At 38.6% G+C, this 17,777-nt stretch overlaps 1 protein-coding gene across 2 annotated transcripts in view; it reads right to left on the bottom strand.

Annotated features, from left to right (window-relative positions):
* The window catches only part of sdk1b (sidekick cell adhesion molecule 1b), a 421,825-nt gene that overhangs the window by 281,153 nt on the left and 122,895 nt on the right, over positions 1–17,777 (bottom strand). For both annotated transcript variants that reach the window (XM_088341980.1, XM_088341981.1), the window contains exons 2-4: positions 9,897–10,053; positions 1,246–1,352; positions 1,020–1,167 (exon numbers count right to left, since the gene is read on the bottom strand). In XM_088341980.1, the coding sequence (XP_088198106.1) occupies positions 1,020–1,167; positions 1,246–1,352; positions 9,897–10,053 (412 nt within the window). The remainder of the gene's footprint in view (positions 1–1,019; positions 1,168–1,245; positions 1,353–9,896; positions 10,054–17,777) is intronic.

The raw sequence follows: 17,777 nt of genomic DNA, 5'->3' as shown, positions 1-17,777 counted from the left end.
TAATAATAATTAATGACGGTCATAATGATTATAATAACTATTATCACATTACTATAATAATGATAATAATAATAATAATATCAATGTTGATTTACTTACATCTATCTTTTACTAGCATCTAGCAATAACGGTTTACGTTGCGGATGCAAGCTCCATTTTTGCGGACAATAGTGCTGGAGCTGCACGGTGAGTAGAAGGGCTACCAGGCATACTCTAAATTCCGTACAACCAGAGCACACCTGATTAAAAGCCGCACGTGCAAATTTAACCAAAGGACTATAACTTTGATTTTCTGTACAAGCTGCACTGGATTTCAGGGCGCGTACGTAAAAAAGCATGAAAATGAATACATTTTTGTACATTTATTATATCTAAAAAATTAAAAAGCAGTAAAATATAAAAACTTGTGCTGCCATGAAGGCACTCCTTTGCGGACTTTGTCCGCAGCTGTCAATCTTAATCAACTTGCGCAGCAGTCGACATGAATTTAAAAGGCATAAACATTTATGCACAAGTTTGACAAAAATTGTTGCACTTAAAAACTTTCTAACAAGTATTGCCGGCTGATTGGACATTTTATGGTGGCAGCAGGTGACTTATAATCGGGTATATTTGTTCCTAATATGTTACAGAAAAATACAGAGTTAGCAATAGACAGACTTATTCTTGGACATTTCCCTGCTGAATCTGCCAAGACTGAGATATTGAATAAACTGTGAATATATTTGTTTTTGAGACAAATCTCTTCTCATATGGGTAAAAGTGACAGTAATATGTAAGTTACATTTCCAGTTGCATTAAGTTTTTCTGTGCACATACAGCTGAAAAATATTTTCTTATGTATCATGTCCCATAATAAATCTTAATCCTTAATATGTACTCCCTGCACTAATACACATTTCATAATGCCCTTGTTAGGTGTAACATGCACCTGTCCTGTTGGGCGCAGCACAAAAGGGGCAGTGACGCTTCATTTAAGAATTTTCTTGGGTTAGAATTAGTGGGAATGTTTTACTTACATACGATTGTTGGGAATAATCTTGCGTCCATCTTTGTACCAAGTGACCAAAGGTTTAGGGAAGGACGCCAAGGGAGGCGGGCTGAGGATAGCAGCCTGGCCTTGGCTGGCCGTCATCCTCTGCTCTTGGCCTGAGAACCTGCCCATAACTAGATACAACATACAAATACTTCATGTTACACCATTTTGATGTTTTTGGCCCATTTCTTTGAGTATTTAGTACTTACAGGCCACTTGCACCTCCGTCCTCCTGTGTATGATGGCACCCATCCTGTTCCTCACTGTGCATTGATACAGACCAGTGTCTGTCCTCTGCAGTGACGGCACAAACAACCTACACGTGGTATAAAAAAAACACAGGAAATAGTAAACCTGAGCATGTTTCCACTTAACAGAGAACTCATTATACCATATTTTACCGAGTATAGGGCACACTGAAAACCACGATTTGGCTAGAGATTTAAAAGTGTGCCTGAAAACAGTGTGTCATGTGTACCGCACAATATAGAGAACAAAATTCAAAATTAATACAGTATTTAAAGGTTTTACATTAATACTATATTAGAGAAATGATTGATCAAATCAATAATAATTATTGACCTAAATTAAAACATTATATGCAACGGCTATTGGACCCTAGTAGTCGCGGTGAGAATGATTTGCATAGTGTATTTTGATAGTTTAAACAGTCGCTTCACTTTTTTCTCAATGAATGTTTAGGAATGGAGTCTTTAAACTAAATACTATAAAAGCCCTTTTAAGTATGCATACCTATCAAACCGGGTTGTGTTGTTGACACACAGGAGAAGAAATTGAGTGACTGTTTATGCTATTAGAAAGCATTGGGGAAAATCGGTTTAGTTGAATCGTAAAAACAGTGTGATGATAAGCTTTAATGTCCTGATATATGTGCCACTGGTGGTCAAGTACAGTGGAACCTCGGTTTTCAAACGCCTCTCAGTTCGGACAAATCGGTGTTGGACCAAAAATTTCGAGAAATTCTTGCTTCGCTCTTCGGTCAAAAAATCGGAGTTCGACCGCCGGTACGCTAGGGTGCGATGCTGAGCGGCGTACGGGTGTTTTAGCCCCTAATTATGCCTACGAAGAAGGTCGGTGCAAGCAGGACAGGTGAAAAAAAAAAAAAGTTGTTCGTCCAACTATTGGCTTTAAGAAAGACATAATAGCTAAATATGAAAGAGGTGTACGAATTTCCGATCTTGCTCGTGAATACAGCATGGCTAAAGCTACTATCAGCACGATAGTAAAGAATAAGGAGGCTGTGAAATCGAGTGATGCGGCTAAGGGAGTTAGCGCTATATGCAAGCAACTGCCGCAAGTTTTGGAAGAGGTTGAAAAACTTTTGATGATTTTTCTCTCCCCACCGTCCACCACCAACGTAAGAAATCCTATTCATTATCCTTTTTTTTTTATTTTTACACGTTCATGTTAGCGTAATCTTTCGTACGGAAATCGGTTTTCGAACAGGGTTCTGGAACGGATTATGGTCGAGAACCGAGGTTCCACTGTAGTAATGTGTTCGTGCTCTCACCTCCTCTACTCGTGTTAGATTCCCTTTGCAAACAATGTTTTGCGATGCAATTAGCGGTACATATTGCAGCATTGCATTAATACGTACCATATAATTCAGACGATGAGTCGCTACTTTTTTTCCCCAAGCTTTCAACCCTGCGGCTTATGCAATGATACCGCTAATTTATGCATTTCTTGTAACGGCCACTGGGGGCGCCCAAGCAGTAAAGTTAATAGTGAGACACGTTCACGCATGTTTAATGTGACTCCGTGCTTTGTGCATGAATAAAACTAGCATGAACCCTTATCTAGAAAAGGTGTCAATCAAAAGGGAAAGGCTAACTACCATATTTTTACGAGTCTGCTTATGTGAACCAAAAATAAGTGGTAAAACAAACGGATTTAAAGAAGCAACGTCCAATGAAGCCGTAATGTTAAAGGTGGATTCCTTTTTATCGTGTGTTTTGAAGTACATTTTTTAGGCAGTTCGATTCTATGGTTTGTCCTTGATGTAACAAAGCTACATTTGAGGACATTCGAAGAAGTTCAAGACAGGCAAGGGACGTAATGGTGAGTTATGCCGGCTTTATAGTTTTAGGGTTTCTTTTTTCAGACTTATCATGGTGTTTCTCTGATGAGTATATATTAAAATGGTCCGCATATCATACAATCCTAAGACTTTAAGCTTTCCAATAATGAGGCATGACATATTTAAGAGACTGACACCTATTTGTTTACCAAATAGGTGCTGGAAGGCCACTGGCGGGCCTTCAGATCGTTGAGGGTTTGAGGTACCATATAGTATTAAAACTCTGTGTACAGTACTGTATTTTCTTTGTAAATATCTTGTGTTTCAATATGAGCACATAGTCAGATGCGGCTTATGTATGTACAAAATGTTTTGTAAAAAGGTACAGGGTGAGCCTTATAATCAGGTGCACCCTATAGTCCCAATTCGACGCAACACCTTGTATTCCAGTGTGCCTAATGTATAAAAAAAAATCACAAAAAACTATTTGTTGAGGTATGCCTTATAATCTGGTGCACCATACAGAGCGAAATGTACAGAATTTGGTTAAGGTCTGGCTGTTTGTTTCCATTGTCAAAATAGTGTCCATATTTTTGGGGCAACATTACACCGGCTTATCACCAGCATATTTATTTGACTGTTTGTGTTCTGTTTTTTGCTCGTTCCTGCGAGGGCATTAATGGGTTTTAAATTGGACAGGGATTCCCTAATGGCGATCTTGGCGTAAGATCTAGGTTGCTGCCATGCTGGACAAATACGCACACCAACGCACACACAAAACTGGACATCGCTTGGGGCTCATTACGAATAATAGGCCGGCCAAGTACTTAACACCCAGGCTGTCAGTGTATGATGCCAAATAGTGAGCACAACAGGCGTACACACAAACTCTAGGATGCTGTATATGCATTGTTTGTATGCTCAAATACTCTTTAAAAGGCTTGCATAACTCAGTTTAATCAGTGATAACATGTACATACTATAACACAAAGGTGTCATCAATTCGATTTCTATTCATCGCTTGTCACTGTAGTTCTTAAGCAGCCGTCGATTTGCTGGTATATATCTCACTAAACTCAAAGTTGAATGGTGACAGTTGCCAATCAATACAATAATATTGGTGACATGGTCGCTGCCTCACTAGCAGGGCTCAATTCCCTGGATGATTTAGGACAAGTTCAATCGGCTTATACAGGCAGTGGTGGCTCAGAATCCACCTGACTGCTTCTGTTACTGTGTGGGCTCAATTTAAGAAATAGAGATAGCTGGTGAGAAAAGTTTGTTGAAGCTGTTTTTGTCAATTAATGGAAAGTTTCCTGACTCATTCAATGTCAGACGCTTCTCTCAAAAGGGAAGAGCCGGTGCCGGACAATATTTGCCATTTGGACTCATTTTTTAGGGCCTACAGAAACTTTAGTTGTGTGGCGATATAGCCATAGGACATAGTAAAAGAAAGCTTCAACCGTCATCTTTCATTAGAAAAAAATATGTGTTTCTAGCTTTTATCATTGCTGAGTAAACTCCAGATGAACATTGCTAAGTTTCTTGAAAATACAAAACCGCTTTTGTGAAGGTATGCATTTGAAGGGAAATTTTCTTGCATTTCTGATCCCTCCAATGTACAAAACTTTCTATAAACGCAGGGGCACTAACATTTTATTGCAAGAACGCTGAACTTGAACATGGACGATGAGTGAACTTTGGAAGGAACTATTCACGGCCCGATGTTTGCGGTGACATGATCACAACATTTTGGTCACCATGGCGATCGCCTTCCTACGGAAATGCCATCCGTCTCTGTCCCAAGGATGACTAAGGGACTAAGGCAAATTTTTTATAAGAAAAAAAAACTATGTCTTTACTTATCCATTTATTTGCTTTTCTTAAACACAACTTCACTACCCACTTGCCATATGGGGCCACCTACACACTTCAATTGAGGGATACAGGAAGCAACACTAGGAATTGAGGGTCCCCTCTGTAAGTGGACAAAGAAGCCACTCCTGCCATCTTATGGTTATGTGTCATGGTGAAATAATTCCCAGAGGCTTGATACTAATGGTATATGCAAAACCGTTGCTAAAACTTTTTTCCTTTTTTTTTTTAAACAAACAAAAACACATATTTTTACGTTTTGACACTCAGGGAAAATGCTTCTGAAAATGTATTTATACATGATAGTAATTGAATGAGTTAACTGGCACAAGCAGCTCCTGGCTCTATCCCTTACAATAAATGTCAGCATACATAAATAAGTGTAGCTTAATGTATGTAGCAATCAACAATATCTGTGTGGAAGATGGTAAACATGGGTTTGTGCAAAATAAACTTATTTTCAGCAATTGGATCAAGACAAATCTTGACGATCTTGATGATTAATTATGCAGCAATGATTAAAACGTAACCACACTGGAGTTATGTTATCTGGAAAGACACTAAAAATGCAGTTTGTGTCTTTGTAGTAGAGGCGCAACAGATTAACCAATTCATAAACAAATATTCAATGAGCAATTAATTAGTTACTTTTCTCATTAATAATCAACATGAATGCATAAGGATTGTTTTGATTTGATTTATACTGTATCCTTAAATTTGTGTTTGCTTTAATCGATTCTCATATATCATTCTCATTTAGGCTTGATTGCTTCCACGTTGAGATTTCTTCTTAATTTAAGACACAACTCTTACTTGGTGTTGGGAGTCAGTTGTAAAAAATGTTTTGAGAGACCCTAACTTATAATAGATGTATAAATATTATTTGTGTTTGAATTTTTAAACATCTAAAATCCAAACCAGTTTACAGGTTAATGCCTGACTATATGTAAGAATGACAATAATGAAAAGAAGAAGAAGAAAAAGCCCAAATCCACAATGTAATTACTAGACAGGTGGGGATCCAAGTAACACGGCTACTGTGTTTTATCGTGAATGACAGTTGGGCTCTTTTTATACTTATGACATACAAGAGTGTATTTAACAAGTGTTGCTGGTTATCAATCGCAAAACACAGTAAGCCGCAGAAATCGTATTCGGAGTATGTAGTTCAGGGGTTTTTAAGGGTTATTGTTCTATCTTCGTTATTCATTATCCATTATCCGTTATCGGTCAGTTCATAGGGGTGTCGTCACTTTAGCACTAGACCACACTAGCGGTACAGTTGACATATGAAAAGGCATTAGAGCTTATGTTATTATCATGCTACTTTTACTCACGGTTACAGACACTCTGATTTGTATATTGCATTTTGTTCTGCATTCAGATAGGTTAAACAGTCTCTCCATTTCTTCATCTGTGCATCAATAACTTTGCATTTAGTATATATACTTTTGTAAGAGGTTGTATAGTATTTTGTTGAGAGACTTTGTGTTTCATGTTTCTGTCTTTCACAACATTATCGACGCACAGCTGAAGAAGTAAACTGTTTAACCAAGATTCACAACAAAATGCACTATGCAAACCAGTGTTTCCAGCACCATGAATAAAAATAGTGCGACCATTTTATAAACTAAAGACTTCTCATATTACATTTAGTGGTTAAAGTGTTGTCATCGTCACTTATGACTGGAGTTAAATTCTGTTGCAAGCGATGCATTGTAATTTACCTGACGATGATTATCAATTGATCAGTGCTTATATTAATCTCAATATAACAGTAGTAGATACAGTAGATACAGTAGTATAAAGTACTGTGATACTTTGTGTAGTATTGTACACATTTAGATACTGGTGGATATGCATTCCCAATCATATCCACCATATTCTGCAAAACTGTATGTTAAACGCACCTTCAAATTTCTGGCAAATAGTAGGTTTTAGGTGAGCTTTTTAGTCAGTAAAAAACAGTAAATACCACAATAATAAAGCTAATCAGCCATGTTTTAAGATGACCAAACAGAGTATGTCAAGAAATTAAAAAAAAAACAGTTTGAATTCACCAATAAAGACTGGAGATAAAATATACTTAAATAATGTAGCATTGTGTTCTCTTTTGTTTGTCTTCTCATCAGACTGGTCCTAAATTTTGACAGTGGTGCAAAAATGACACACACAGTGCCCTGCCAATCTGCCACGGCGCTGAACTCATCAAACTACAGATGCCATAATTTTGAGAGAGGTCCAAGCTATCGCATAACACCTGCTGTCTTACCCGATTGGATGGGCCTTCCCAAGTTTGACACTATTTTAAACGATGACAACAAATGATTTATGGATTTTTTGACATCAGCCGTTCTGCCCACAAGGACAGTTTGGCTTTTGACAAACAAAACATTGGAATTGGAGAAAAAAAACATTCTGAAATGGTTATTTTGGTTTTATCATATTAAATTCGGAACCATTCGTTTGACCCTGGAACTTAAATTGATTCTCGGGGGCTTTGATAGAAAGACCTGCGAAGCTTTGGTTGGATGTCGTAATTACGTAAACAGCTACATATACAGGGATCAGAATGGATATTTTCATTTTCAGCTGAAATAGCCATGGTCCAGGGGCCGCAGGCCCCGGCCAGGTCCAGGGCGGAGCCCGGTGGGGGGCTCAGTGGGGCGAAGCCCCCCTGAAGCCACAGCATTTATCTTATTTGCCATGTGAAAATTGCACTAGAATGAATTAAATCCAACAAAACAGAAACCATGTATTTTTTTCAGTTTTGAGATGTTTAAAACAATTGGGGGATTACAATGTTACAACCATCACCATTGTTGTGTTTTGATGATGAAGATGGACCTTGTATTTAGCTACTAATCAACAATATATATGAAAATATATACATTAATAACCATTCATCATTAATTTGAAAATAGAATGCACAAACTGAACATGCTTAAAGAAAATACATGTCAGTCTGTGACAGTCTTCTCCAGCCATGACCACTTAAATTTATTCTTGATTCCTTTATCTATCTCGGAGACAAAAGCCTTGTCTTCTTTTCTTAGTATTTTCATATTTACTTTTTCAAACACTCATTTCACCGTTTGAAAAGACCGGAAGGAGCGCCATGTTTGAGAAAGCCAATGCTCTGAACAAAAGCTCCGCTGATTGGTTATCAGCGAACCAATGGTCGAATCGACCAATGGTAGGAGTCGATCTATTTGTTGTGTGTTATAGATCTAATGCGCTGCGCTTCTTTTTGCCGATTTTTCTCGCGATCTCTAACTGCTAACTTGGGGTGATGAAACAGTCACGTATCATACCTCACCCCTCCAAAATATTTTCTCATCGAATTTAGACGATTTACGGGAATGACCTTTGGGGTTCAAAAACAGCCGAAATCCGCGGATCCGCGGAAAATTCTGATCCCTGCATATAGTAAAACGATGAAATGACATACATTTTCGTCCATTAATATGTTACTTCCTCTCCAAGATAAGACATTAAACGAGTGGCCCCCCGGGCTGGGTGGTGGACACATCTGGGGGGGCGGTGAGGAAGAAGAAGGCGACATTCCGATGTCGAAGTCGAAGTTTGAGCGTAGTGCAGTTGTGAAAACCGCAAAGCACTGCGTTTTTTTTCAAGGTTTTGTAGTGAGTGATGGGAGCTTTGGCCAACCACAATTGTTACTGTTCCAGTTTTGAAAGCGCCGACTAATCAGAGGCAAGTTTTAATAATAGCACAAGCCAATAAACGTAACTCAAAGTTTGCAAGCACCACGCTATGCCACACCCACCGTGTGAGCTAATTGAGTGTCATGGCGTACTCAACAGAGTCAACAAACGAGAAGGAAACGAAGCTTGCACCGAAAAAGGGCGGTACATAACTTGTTTGGACCCATTTTGGTTTTGACGAAGCGGACGTGAAACAGAAGAAAACTCCCATTGCAGAATTTGCTTTCGCGTAGTCGCTAGGTCCAGAGGAAACACAAGTCCTTTGTACCAGCACCTTAAAAATTATCACTGCATGAGAAAAGGGATTACAAGTAAAAGATAAAGACGAAGAAGGAGCATCTACAAGTGGACTGTTGGTTTGCGCTAGTAATACACTGGGGAGCCAAGGGGGCGCCAGCCTGCAAACGTTTGGGAACCATTGTTTTAGACTTATCGCAACTCCCAGGAAGAAGAGATCCTCTTGTGTTCCACCAAAAAACTCCTCATGCGGGTTGATTAATTTCCTACATGGGGTCAGTTGAGGATCTGCTCCACTTCGTATCTACACTTCATGCTCAATGCTTATACCCTGTGCTCTATGCACAGCATGGAGGTTAAATGTAAACGAAACACTGCCAATGAGCGTGCCACTGCAAGTGTTGTGGAGGTGCAATTGCACTTGATTCTTTGGAAAGGGAGTCCTACCCCACGGTTTGAGAACCACTCAAATACAGCAGACATAGGCTACATAACAATCCGCAAAAATTAAATTATTATCCCACTGGCAGAAACGTGTTCTAAGTTAAAGAGCAAAAATGTTTGACCGGGTGGATCTTTGTTTTTTCCCTCTCATTTCAAGAATTTGTTTTTGTGCTGTGTGGTGTGGGAGGCCCAGCAGCGACTCTTCTTAACCTGGAACAGAGGTTGCTAATTTTGAATAATCTATCGACACACAAAAATCGTCCTCATATATTATTATTGTAACCCTGGCCCTTACTGTAATTTGAATTGTATGTGTCTTATAGTCCGGTGCACCTTTAAAAAATAGTTTTCTAAATGACAAATCACTATTTGTGAAGGTGCGTCTTATAATCTGTTGTGCCTTATAGTGCAAAAATCTGGTAAATGCATGTTTTATGGTTGATGTCTTCTCCCAAAGATACTGTTTCAAAGAGGCCTGGGTGTCGATATTTACAACGGTGGCCAACTAGACCAAAACAGCCAGTTGGCTCTCACTGACCTGTACTGTTGCGTCCAATCGGTGATGTTGCTGCTGTTTAAAGTCCAACGATACTGCAGCGGCCAACTGCCTCCAGCCAAGCAAGTCAGCACCAGCCTGTTTCCCTCCAGCACAACTTGTCGCCCCAGGCCAATCCCTCGCAGGTAGGGCGCCACTTCTGATGGACACAAACAGAAACATACGTTTCAAGGAATAAATCAATGTTTTGCAAATTACATGATTGGGAATTCCTGGAGAGCACAGCAAGGCACGTTTGCATTTTCTTTCAACGTAATGAAGCACTTTCCACCTTTGAATTCACACGTTTTAAATGAGAATAATGTTGAAGGGGATTCAAAAATGAATTGTCACTGTTGGTTTTTTCTTTGCAAACCATCTGGAGTGGGTGAACTCATTTTTTTCTGGGTCTTTGTTCAGCAGTGTAACCCAAGAGCATTGAGGTTAATATATTATAGTAAGTAATATTTCCTATTACATAATTGATTCCTATTAAAAGCCTATGTATAAAATCTAAGGAAAAGGTAGTAAAGTAAATACCGCTCCATGTAAAATTATCGTATCTTACAATGGCAGATGAGTACGTACGGTATACTCATTTTAAAATATTGATTCTTTATATTCTTTATTCTAAATTGTATTCTTATTGTAAAAATAATAATAAAAACACACACACACACACACATATTTATATATATATATATATATATATATATATATATATATATATATATGTATTTTTTATTTTATTTTTTTTCTTTAACTGAAAATGACCAAATTTATCTACCAGAAAACCAAGTAAAATGTCATTGTTACACTGACAGATACATTTGCGTTTTTTATGTATACTTTCACTAAAAATCATTCTTAAAAATGCTAAATAATTTATAAAATAATAGAAAATACAATATGTCATCTAATAGGCGTGGGACAAAAACAGATTCATGTATATATCGTATTGTTTTTGACGATTTTTATAATCGACGTTTATTCCCAGAAACATTTTTTCTGACGTCATATCCAGAATGTAAAACTACAGGAATGCAAATGGAAGTGAAAAATGGAAGTGAAAAATGGAGGGGAAAAGCGAGGAACGAGAACTAATGTTAAATCAAAAGTATGGACACATTTTGGTTTTAATACAGTTCCCGGGAAGCGAAACCAAAACTGTCTGCAAACTTTGTTGCAGACACTCTAGGACAGGGCTGCCAAACTTATTTTAACTCGGGGGCCATAAGATAGAATAAACATTATCTCGGGGGCGAACTAGATTCAAGAGAAAGAAAATGAGAGAGAAATAGATAAGAGTAAGAGAGGGAGAGAAAAGAGAGAGGGTGGGACAGAGAAAGAGAGAAAGAGAACGTGAGAAACAAAAGAGATAAAAAGAGAAATAGTGAGACAGGGGGAAAGAAAGAGACAAAGAAAGAAATCCAAAGAGAAATAGAAAGAGAAAGAGGAGAGAAAAGAGAAGGAAAGAAAAAAAGAGGGAAGGGGAAAGCATAAGAGAAAACAATTAGAAAAGAGAGAGAAAAGGAAAGCAGGAAGAGCGAGCAAAATAATGTAAAAAAACACAGACAGAGAAAGAGACAAAGAGGAACAACGAAAGAGAAAAAGAGTGAAAGAGAGAGATTGTGAGAGAAAATGGGAGGAAGAGAGACAGAGAGAAAGAAAGACATATAAGTACAGCGTTTGTGAGAGACACCTGGCTTTGGCAACATCAGTTGGAAGAGGGGGTTAGCTTAAAATACGCCTGCTTCTCTCTCACTATCTGAGAACCCATTAGACAGGAGGAAATATCATCGTATTGAGTATCCTCTCCTGGCAAAGCTGGCAAAGCAATAGTTATGTGTGCCAGGAACAAGTGTGTCTGATGAACGTGTGTTCTCCACTGCTGGGGACATTGTTACAGCTCAGCGGAGCACCCTCACGGCAGCTCTTGTTTATGCACAAGAACATTGATAGTCTTAAGCACGAGCTCAATTAACAGAAGCAGCCTGAAAGCATGACTTTGGCCATCAACGTTTACCTGCAGTGCGTGGGTTTAAAAAAAATGTTGAATTTGGAGGATCTCGATTTTAATATGATGGCTTACACTTGTGCTGTTTTTTTTCTTTGCTGTATTTTAATTTTATCATCTTACAGTGTTAACTGTAAAAAGGATCATTAAAGGACCACATTTGTGTTACCTTGACATTTCAGTTCGTGACATTTTGTGGCTGTAAAAGTGTTGAACAGTGTACATGTTATGTTCTTATTGTCTTAGTTGAAATAAATGTCCCCTTTCTGACTGCCGGGCACAAACTGCATTGAGTGAACATCATTCATGTTTTATTGTCTCAGAAGTGTGCAATTTTAGTTGCTTGTTTTTAGGAAAGAAAATTACATCACCCTCATTAATTATTTCGAAAAGCAATAATGTACTAGTAGAATCGCAATTATCTAAAATTGTGATATAAATAAAATCTGCAACTTAGTATCATGATACAATCGAGTTGTGACCGATGCAAATCATCCCCCTCCGACCTCATGTGCAGCCCCTTCTCAAGGTTGAGTTTTTCCTTGCCCTCATGTAGGTCTTAGATCAGGGGACGGTGTAATAATAGTCTGTGGTTTGCAATAATCTGTGGTCTGTGCAGCCCTTTCAGACTCTTTGTTATTAAGGGCGTCACAAATAAAGATGACTTGACTTGACCATCTAACTAACATACTGATTGTACTAGAAAAATAATTTTAAAGTATTGTTAAAGGAGAACATTATTTTTTTTGTTTTTGGATTAATGTTTAAGTTGTGTTGAGTATGAATTTGTTATTTACCAGGAAAAACACTTAGACATGTGATAAAATAAGATAAATATTAATAATCAAAATATACAAAATTATTTCATCAGAAGAAAAAGAAAGAGAACACTTACAAATTCGACAAATCATCAAAAATTTGAAGTTTTTTTTTTAAGTTTTCCTCAGTCATTCAGACCTTGAAAATAATTTAGTATAATTAGAATTGACAGGCAGCACGGTGGCAGTGGTTAGCGTGTGTGAGGCACAGTTCTGATGTCAGACCAAACCTGCTGTGTGGAGTTTGCATGTTCTCCCAGTTCTTGTGTGGGTTTCTTCCAGGCACTCTGGTTTCCTCCCACATTCCAAAAACATGCATGTTAGGTTAATTGGCTGATCAAAATTGTCCCTAGGTGTGAATAAGTGAGCGAATTGTCTGTCTCTGTGAGCCCTGCGACTGGCTGGCAACCAGTTCTAAAATCTGGTGTCGCAAAACGAATACACTTGTTTTCACCTGTTGGTTTTTTTCCTATATAAATTCAGGCATAAACATTTTCCGATTTTCAATTTTGCAAGCAATCAACTTGAGGTTGTCCAACAACTTCAAAGGAAAGATACTCAGTGACCTGAAGTCTGAATCTGACCACTTAAAGCTCTAATAACCGCCGAAGCAAACTTCTGTTGATGCGACGTTACAATGCAACCCTGCGGACAGACTTTCCTTGGCTTTGCACAAAAATGCCCACTCTAAAAGCTCAGCTTTTTCATCAGTTGTGGCGGTAGTAGCAGACCTTCCGTTGCAAGATTTGTCAAAACGGATCCGGTTGGAAGGATATTCGCATGGATGGCACGATTTGCACTCTACGTTGGAGCAGGATTAGTAAAAAGTATCTGAGTCAAAAAGATGTATATTCTGGAATGTGGCATTTTTGCAATGCTGCTGCAATGTTGATTAGTATAGCGGCTACAGCAGATCTTGGCTCTCTCAGGATCATAGCAAAAACTGAAACAAATTAAAAAAATGGATTGGGACTTTCAAGACACCTAATATATCTGGAGGAGTATCTGCATATTATGTATTCATTTCACCTGCGGCATTTAGCAAATGCCAAGGCAGATATAAAATATTGATGCGCAAAAAAACACATATTGTCGAAAAAAATGAACTTTGAATACGCTTTTAATAATTATGTTCCTAAAAGCAAAAGAGGAAATTCGTAAAATCCCATTAAGGGTGATAAAAAGCACAAAGTAATGCCGTACATAAAGACCCACCATATTAATTTGCCAAGAAACAAAAGGTGCGGGGCATAGAGAGGGGGGCATGAAAACAGAGGTCGTTAATGGTGACAGTAAAACCGTTAAATTAGATGTAGTCATAAAAGGTGCATGCTGGAGTCTCGGAAAAGAAGGTGGATGGTCCAATTATTAGCCCTAAAAAATAATTGAAGTTATCCACCAGGTCTGCCAAGGTACATTTAGCAAATTGCTCAAGCCTCATCAAAATAATAACATTGCATCTGCACTTGTGCCACTATAATTACCACCTACTTTACTGTCAAATATATTAAGAAAAAAAAAACGTCCACATCTTTGTACATGTTTTTAGAAAAAAAGGGAGTGGATTTGTTTATAATAAATGATCAAATTTTGATACTAAAACTGAAACCACTGTATTTAGTTCAGGGGTCTCAATCTCAATTTAATTTAACGAGAGATAGGATCTGTGTCAGGATGGGCTGAATCGGGTTTTCCACAAGAAAAGCTATATTTTAAACATTCAACTGGAAACAAATATTATCTTTATTTACAAAATAAGTACTCTCCGGACCAGAATGGAAACAGGACCCAATTGCGTTACGTTTCTCACAAGTTTTATTGGAGGAAAGAGAAATGGCTGCGCCCACGATCTGGTGTTCGCTGGGCGCGGGAAGCAAGTCGTTCTCGTACTAGTGCTCCGAACGCGGAAGTGGATCTTCCGTAGTGAGCGATGGTGGTGTCAGGGACGGAAAAAAACGGGTGGGTAGCCGGGACTGGGAGAGCAAGGCGTGGTCGGGTTCGAAAGCGAGACGTAAGCCAGAAGTCGGGGACAAAAAGAAGTCGAAAGCCGGGATGGGAGGGCAGACTTGGCCAGGATCAACAAACGGGTCGAAGCCGGGGACAGACGGGAGCAAAAAATGGGACAGGTGGGAGTCAGGGTCGAAAAGGGCTTGCCTAGTATACACTGAGGTTCGCAGACCGACTGACAGCCGGGGACAGACAGGACTGGGTTCAAATACTGACAGGGAGCCAATCAGAACCCGCGGCAGTTGGTGCCAAATGAGCGGGCACATCTGAGTCACATCAGTAATCATGACAAAGTCAGTGTTTCCCGTATTATATACAAATACTGGTGGGCTGCCAGGGTTTAGTTGGTCACCGCCAGGGTCTCAAGCTTGCATTAGAAAAAAAGTTGTATTCTTTTGTGTTTTCTCACTCACTTTTGGGTTATTGGTTGATTGGTTAATACGAGTGTTCTCGTTTGCTGAGCAGAAGAGGAAAGCTTAACACTTTGTGTTCCTTAATTCCAATATTTAGTAGAGACTAATGATATTGTTGTTTTAGTTATACAGTACCCATTTAATTTTTATTTTTGCATGTCTTTTCAGATGTTCTGGTTATTGTATTTGAAAGATTTTTATAGCACTGAAAAATAATAGTTCTATTTTTTTTTGTCAAGTCATATTTATTCTATAACCCCTAATCACAAATATCAAAGGTCTGCACAGACCAATGACTGTTATAGACTACAGACTAGTAATACACCATCCCCTGATCTAAAACCTACATGAGGGCAAGGAAAAAAATCAAAACTTCAGCATGAGGAAAATGAAGAAAACTTGAGAAGGGACCACACATGAGGTAATCCCCCTTTCCATGGATGACCAGGCTGCAAAGGATGTTTCAATACACAGACATAAAAAATAGGTCATTAATTTGCTACAAAATATAGGTGTGTTTTAGGCCTAGATTTAAACAGTTCCACTGAAGTTGCAGATCGAATCTCAGAGGGCACAGCATTACACAGTACTAGGGTCCAATGTGCCCTCTGCTGGTATTGTGCACCATTTTGTTTGGCAAACAGGCTATGTAGCTGATGCCTGGTTTCCGGTAGCATCTCATCTCCATGGCCTTGAGTTTCTTTTACAATTTTGCTGTGAGAGTCCATGTCTTGCAAGCGTAGGGGAAGATAGAAGTAACCAGTGCTTGCATAAGTCTGATCTTTGATTTCACTGCTAAGTTCTTGTCCTTCAAGATGGGTTTATGTCTGGTAAGTACGGCTGTGGTTTGAGCTAACCTGACCATGATTTCTGGTTTTTACCCCTCTTCTGATACGACAGCTCCTTAACTTTAAAGCTGCTTAGTATGAACAAGTTCAAATTACTTAAAAGTTCACTCTGAGTGAAAAAAATAAAGCCTAGTATAATATTGTGGTATAATACATTTTTACTTATTCATTTCATGCTTGATGTTACATTATTATTGGGAGTATTTTGTTAAAGCAACAAATCAGTAATAGGTTGCATGTTTCGATAACATACCTGTCAACTTACACGTTTTCCCCTAATGTTATACGTGTTTTGATCATTTAAAATGTATGTGAAAAATAAGAAGAAGAATAATAACTCGTTTTTATTTTATAAAAACTCCTGTTAAGAAATAAGTGCCGCATTTTGTTTGTAAAGTTGATAATCACTTAATATAGGAGTTGCAAACATTAAAAAGGGGAGCTGAGGCTGAGGTTGACAGGTAGTTTCCCGTAAACCAAGAAAGAGAAAGCGACAACCTGTCAGCAGCAATCACAAAAGCTGCAGTACTGTTATTTAATACTGTAATTTACTAAACCACAGAGTGGCCCCCGGGCCGTGAGTCCGAGATCCTCGGTTAAGAATAAAGAAAAGTTCCCTCATTTCCAGTATTATCTTGTTATATTTTGCTAGACATAATTTCTTGGATTGTGTAGCCCAGTTTCTGCTTTCAACTCAACAGTGAAATAAACTATGTGCTGAACTTTTCTTGTAGACTTTTTTAAGCACCAAGCTACTTGGAGAATCTTTGATGTTTAAAGACATCAATTATTCAACAAGGGAAGAAGACAAAATTTGTTGATACCGAAAAACTTTTTGATGATACGTTCTTCTTTTTCAAACTTAATCACACTCATCCCAAAAGAATCTTTGGTTACCAGTAGTACCACTGGTTAATGGTGATCTATGTGTAGTAAAGTATTATCTTAGATCAGTCCTTTAAGGCAGGGTTCTCCAACCTGGTGCCCGAGTAGCCCCCCAAAAACACATGAGTTTCCTGTGGACAAGTTCACCAGTTATGGTTCATTGCGATATTGTAGTAAATATGATTTAAAAATGACATGTTCAGTGGTTGACCTAACCTCTAATGATTCCACCCTGAGAAAAACACAATAAACAACATGGGCCATAAAATAGTTCATATCATTGAACAGCTGTATGCCAATGTCAACAGCGCGTTACTGATCAAAGGAACCATTGGAGACTGGTTTCAAACTGACGGTGAGAGAGGACTGCATTCTCTCACCAACTTTATTTAACATCTTCCTAGAGAAGATCATGATCAAAGCCTGGACCAATATGAAGGTACATGCAGCATTGGGAGAGATATCGTCACTAACCTCTGTTTTGCTGATGATATTACCGGACCGGCAGGAGGAGAACTAGAATTCAGTGATCAGATCATGGCCCAGACAAGGCATCAACCCGATATGACATGGAAATCAGCATCGAAGAAACTAAAGAAATGACCAACCCCTAAATTATGAACACAAACATCTGGCAGAGATGGGAAGCTGCCGTTGCCGTCATAGACTTTCTGGACTAGTTTACAGGCTGGGGGCGTCGCTGCTGTCATGCACTTTCCGGACAAATTTTCAACATGTTACCTAGTGTTTACTATGTTTGTGTACAGTAATGCTCGATGTAATTCACCCTGGTCATCCTGGAAGGGGGATTACCACTTGTGAGGTCCCTTCTCAAGGTTTCTCATTTTCCTCACGCTGAGGTTTTGAGTTGTTCCTTGCCCACATGTTGGTTTAAG

This window comes from Urocampus carinirostris, chromosome 8 (assembly GCF_059441175.1).
Source record: "Urocampus carinirostris isolate Australia breed hairy pipefish chromosome 8, RoL_Ucar_1.0, whole genome shotgun sequence".
NCBI lineage: Eukaryota > Metazoa > Chordata > Actinopteri > Syngnathiformes > Syngnathidae > Urocampus > Urocampus carinirostris.
Note: the sequence above shows the minus strand (reverse complement) of the source record. Positions and strands in the feature narration are given on the sequence as shown.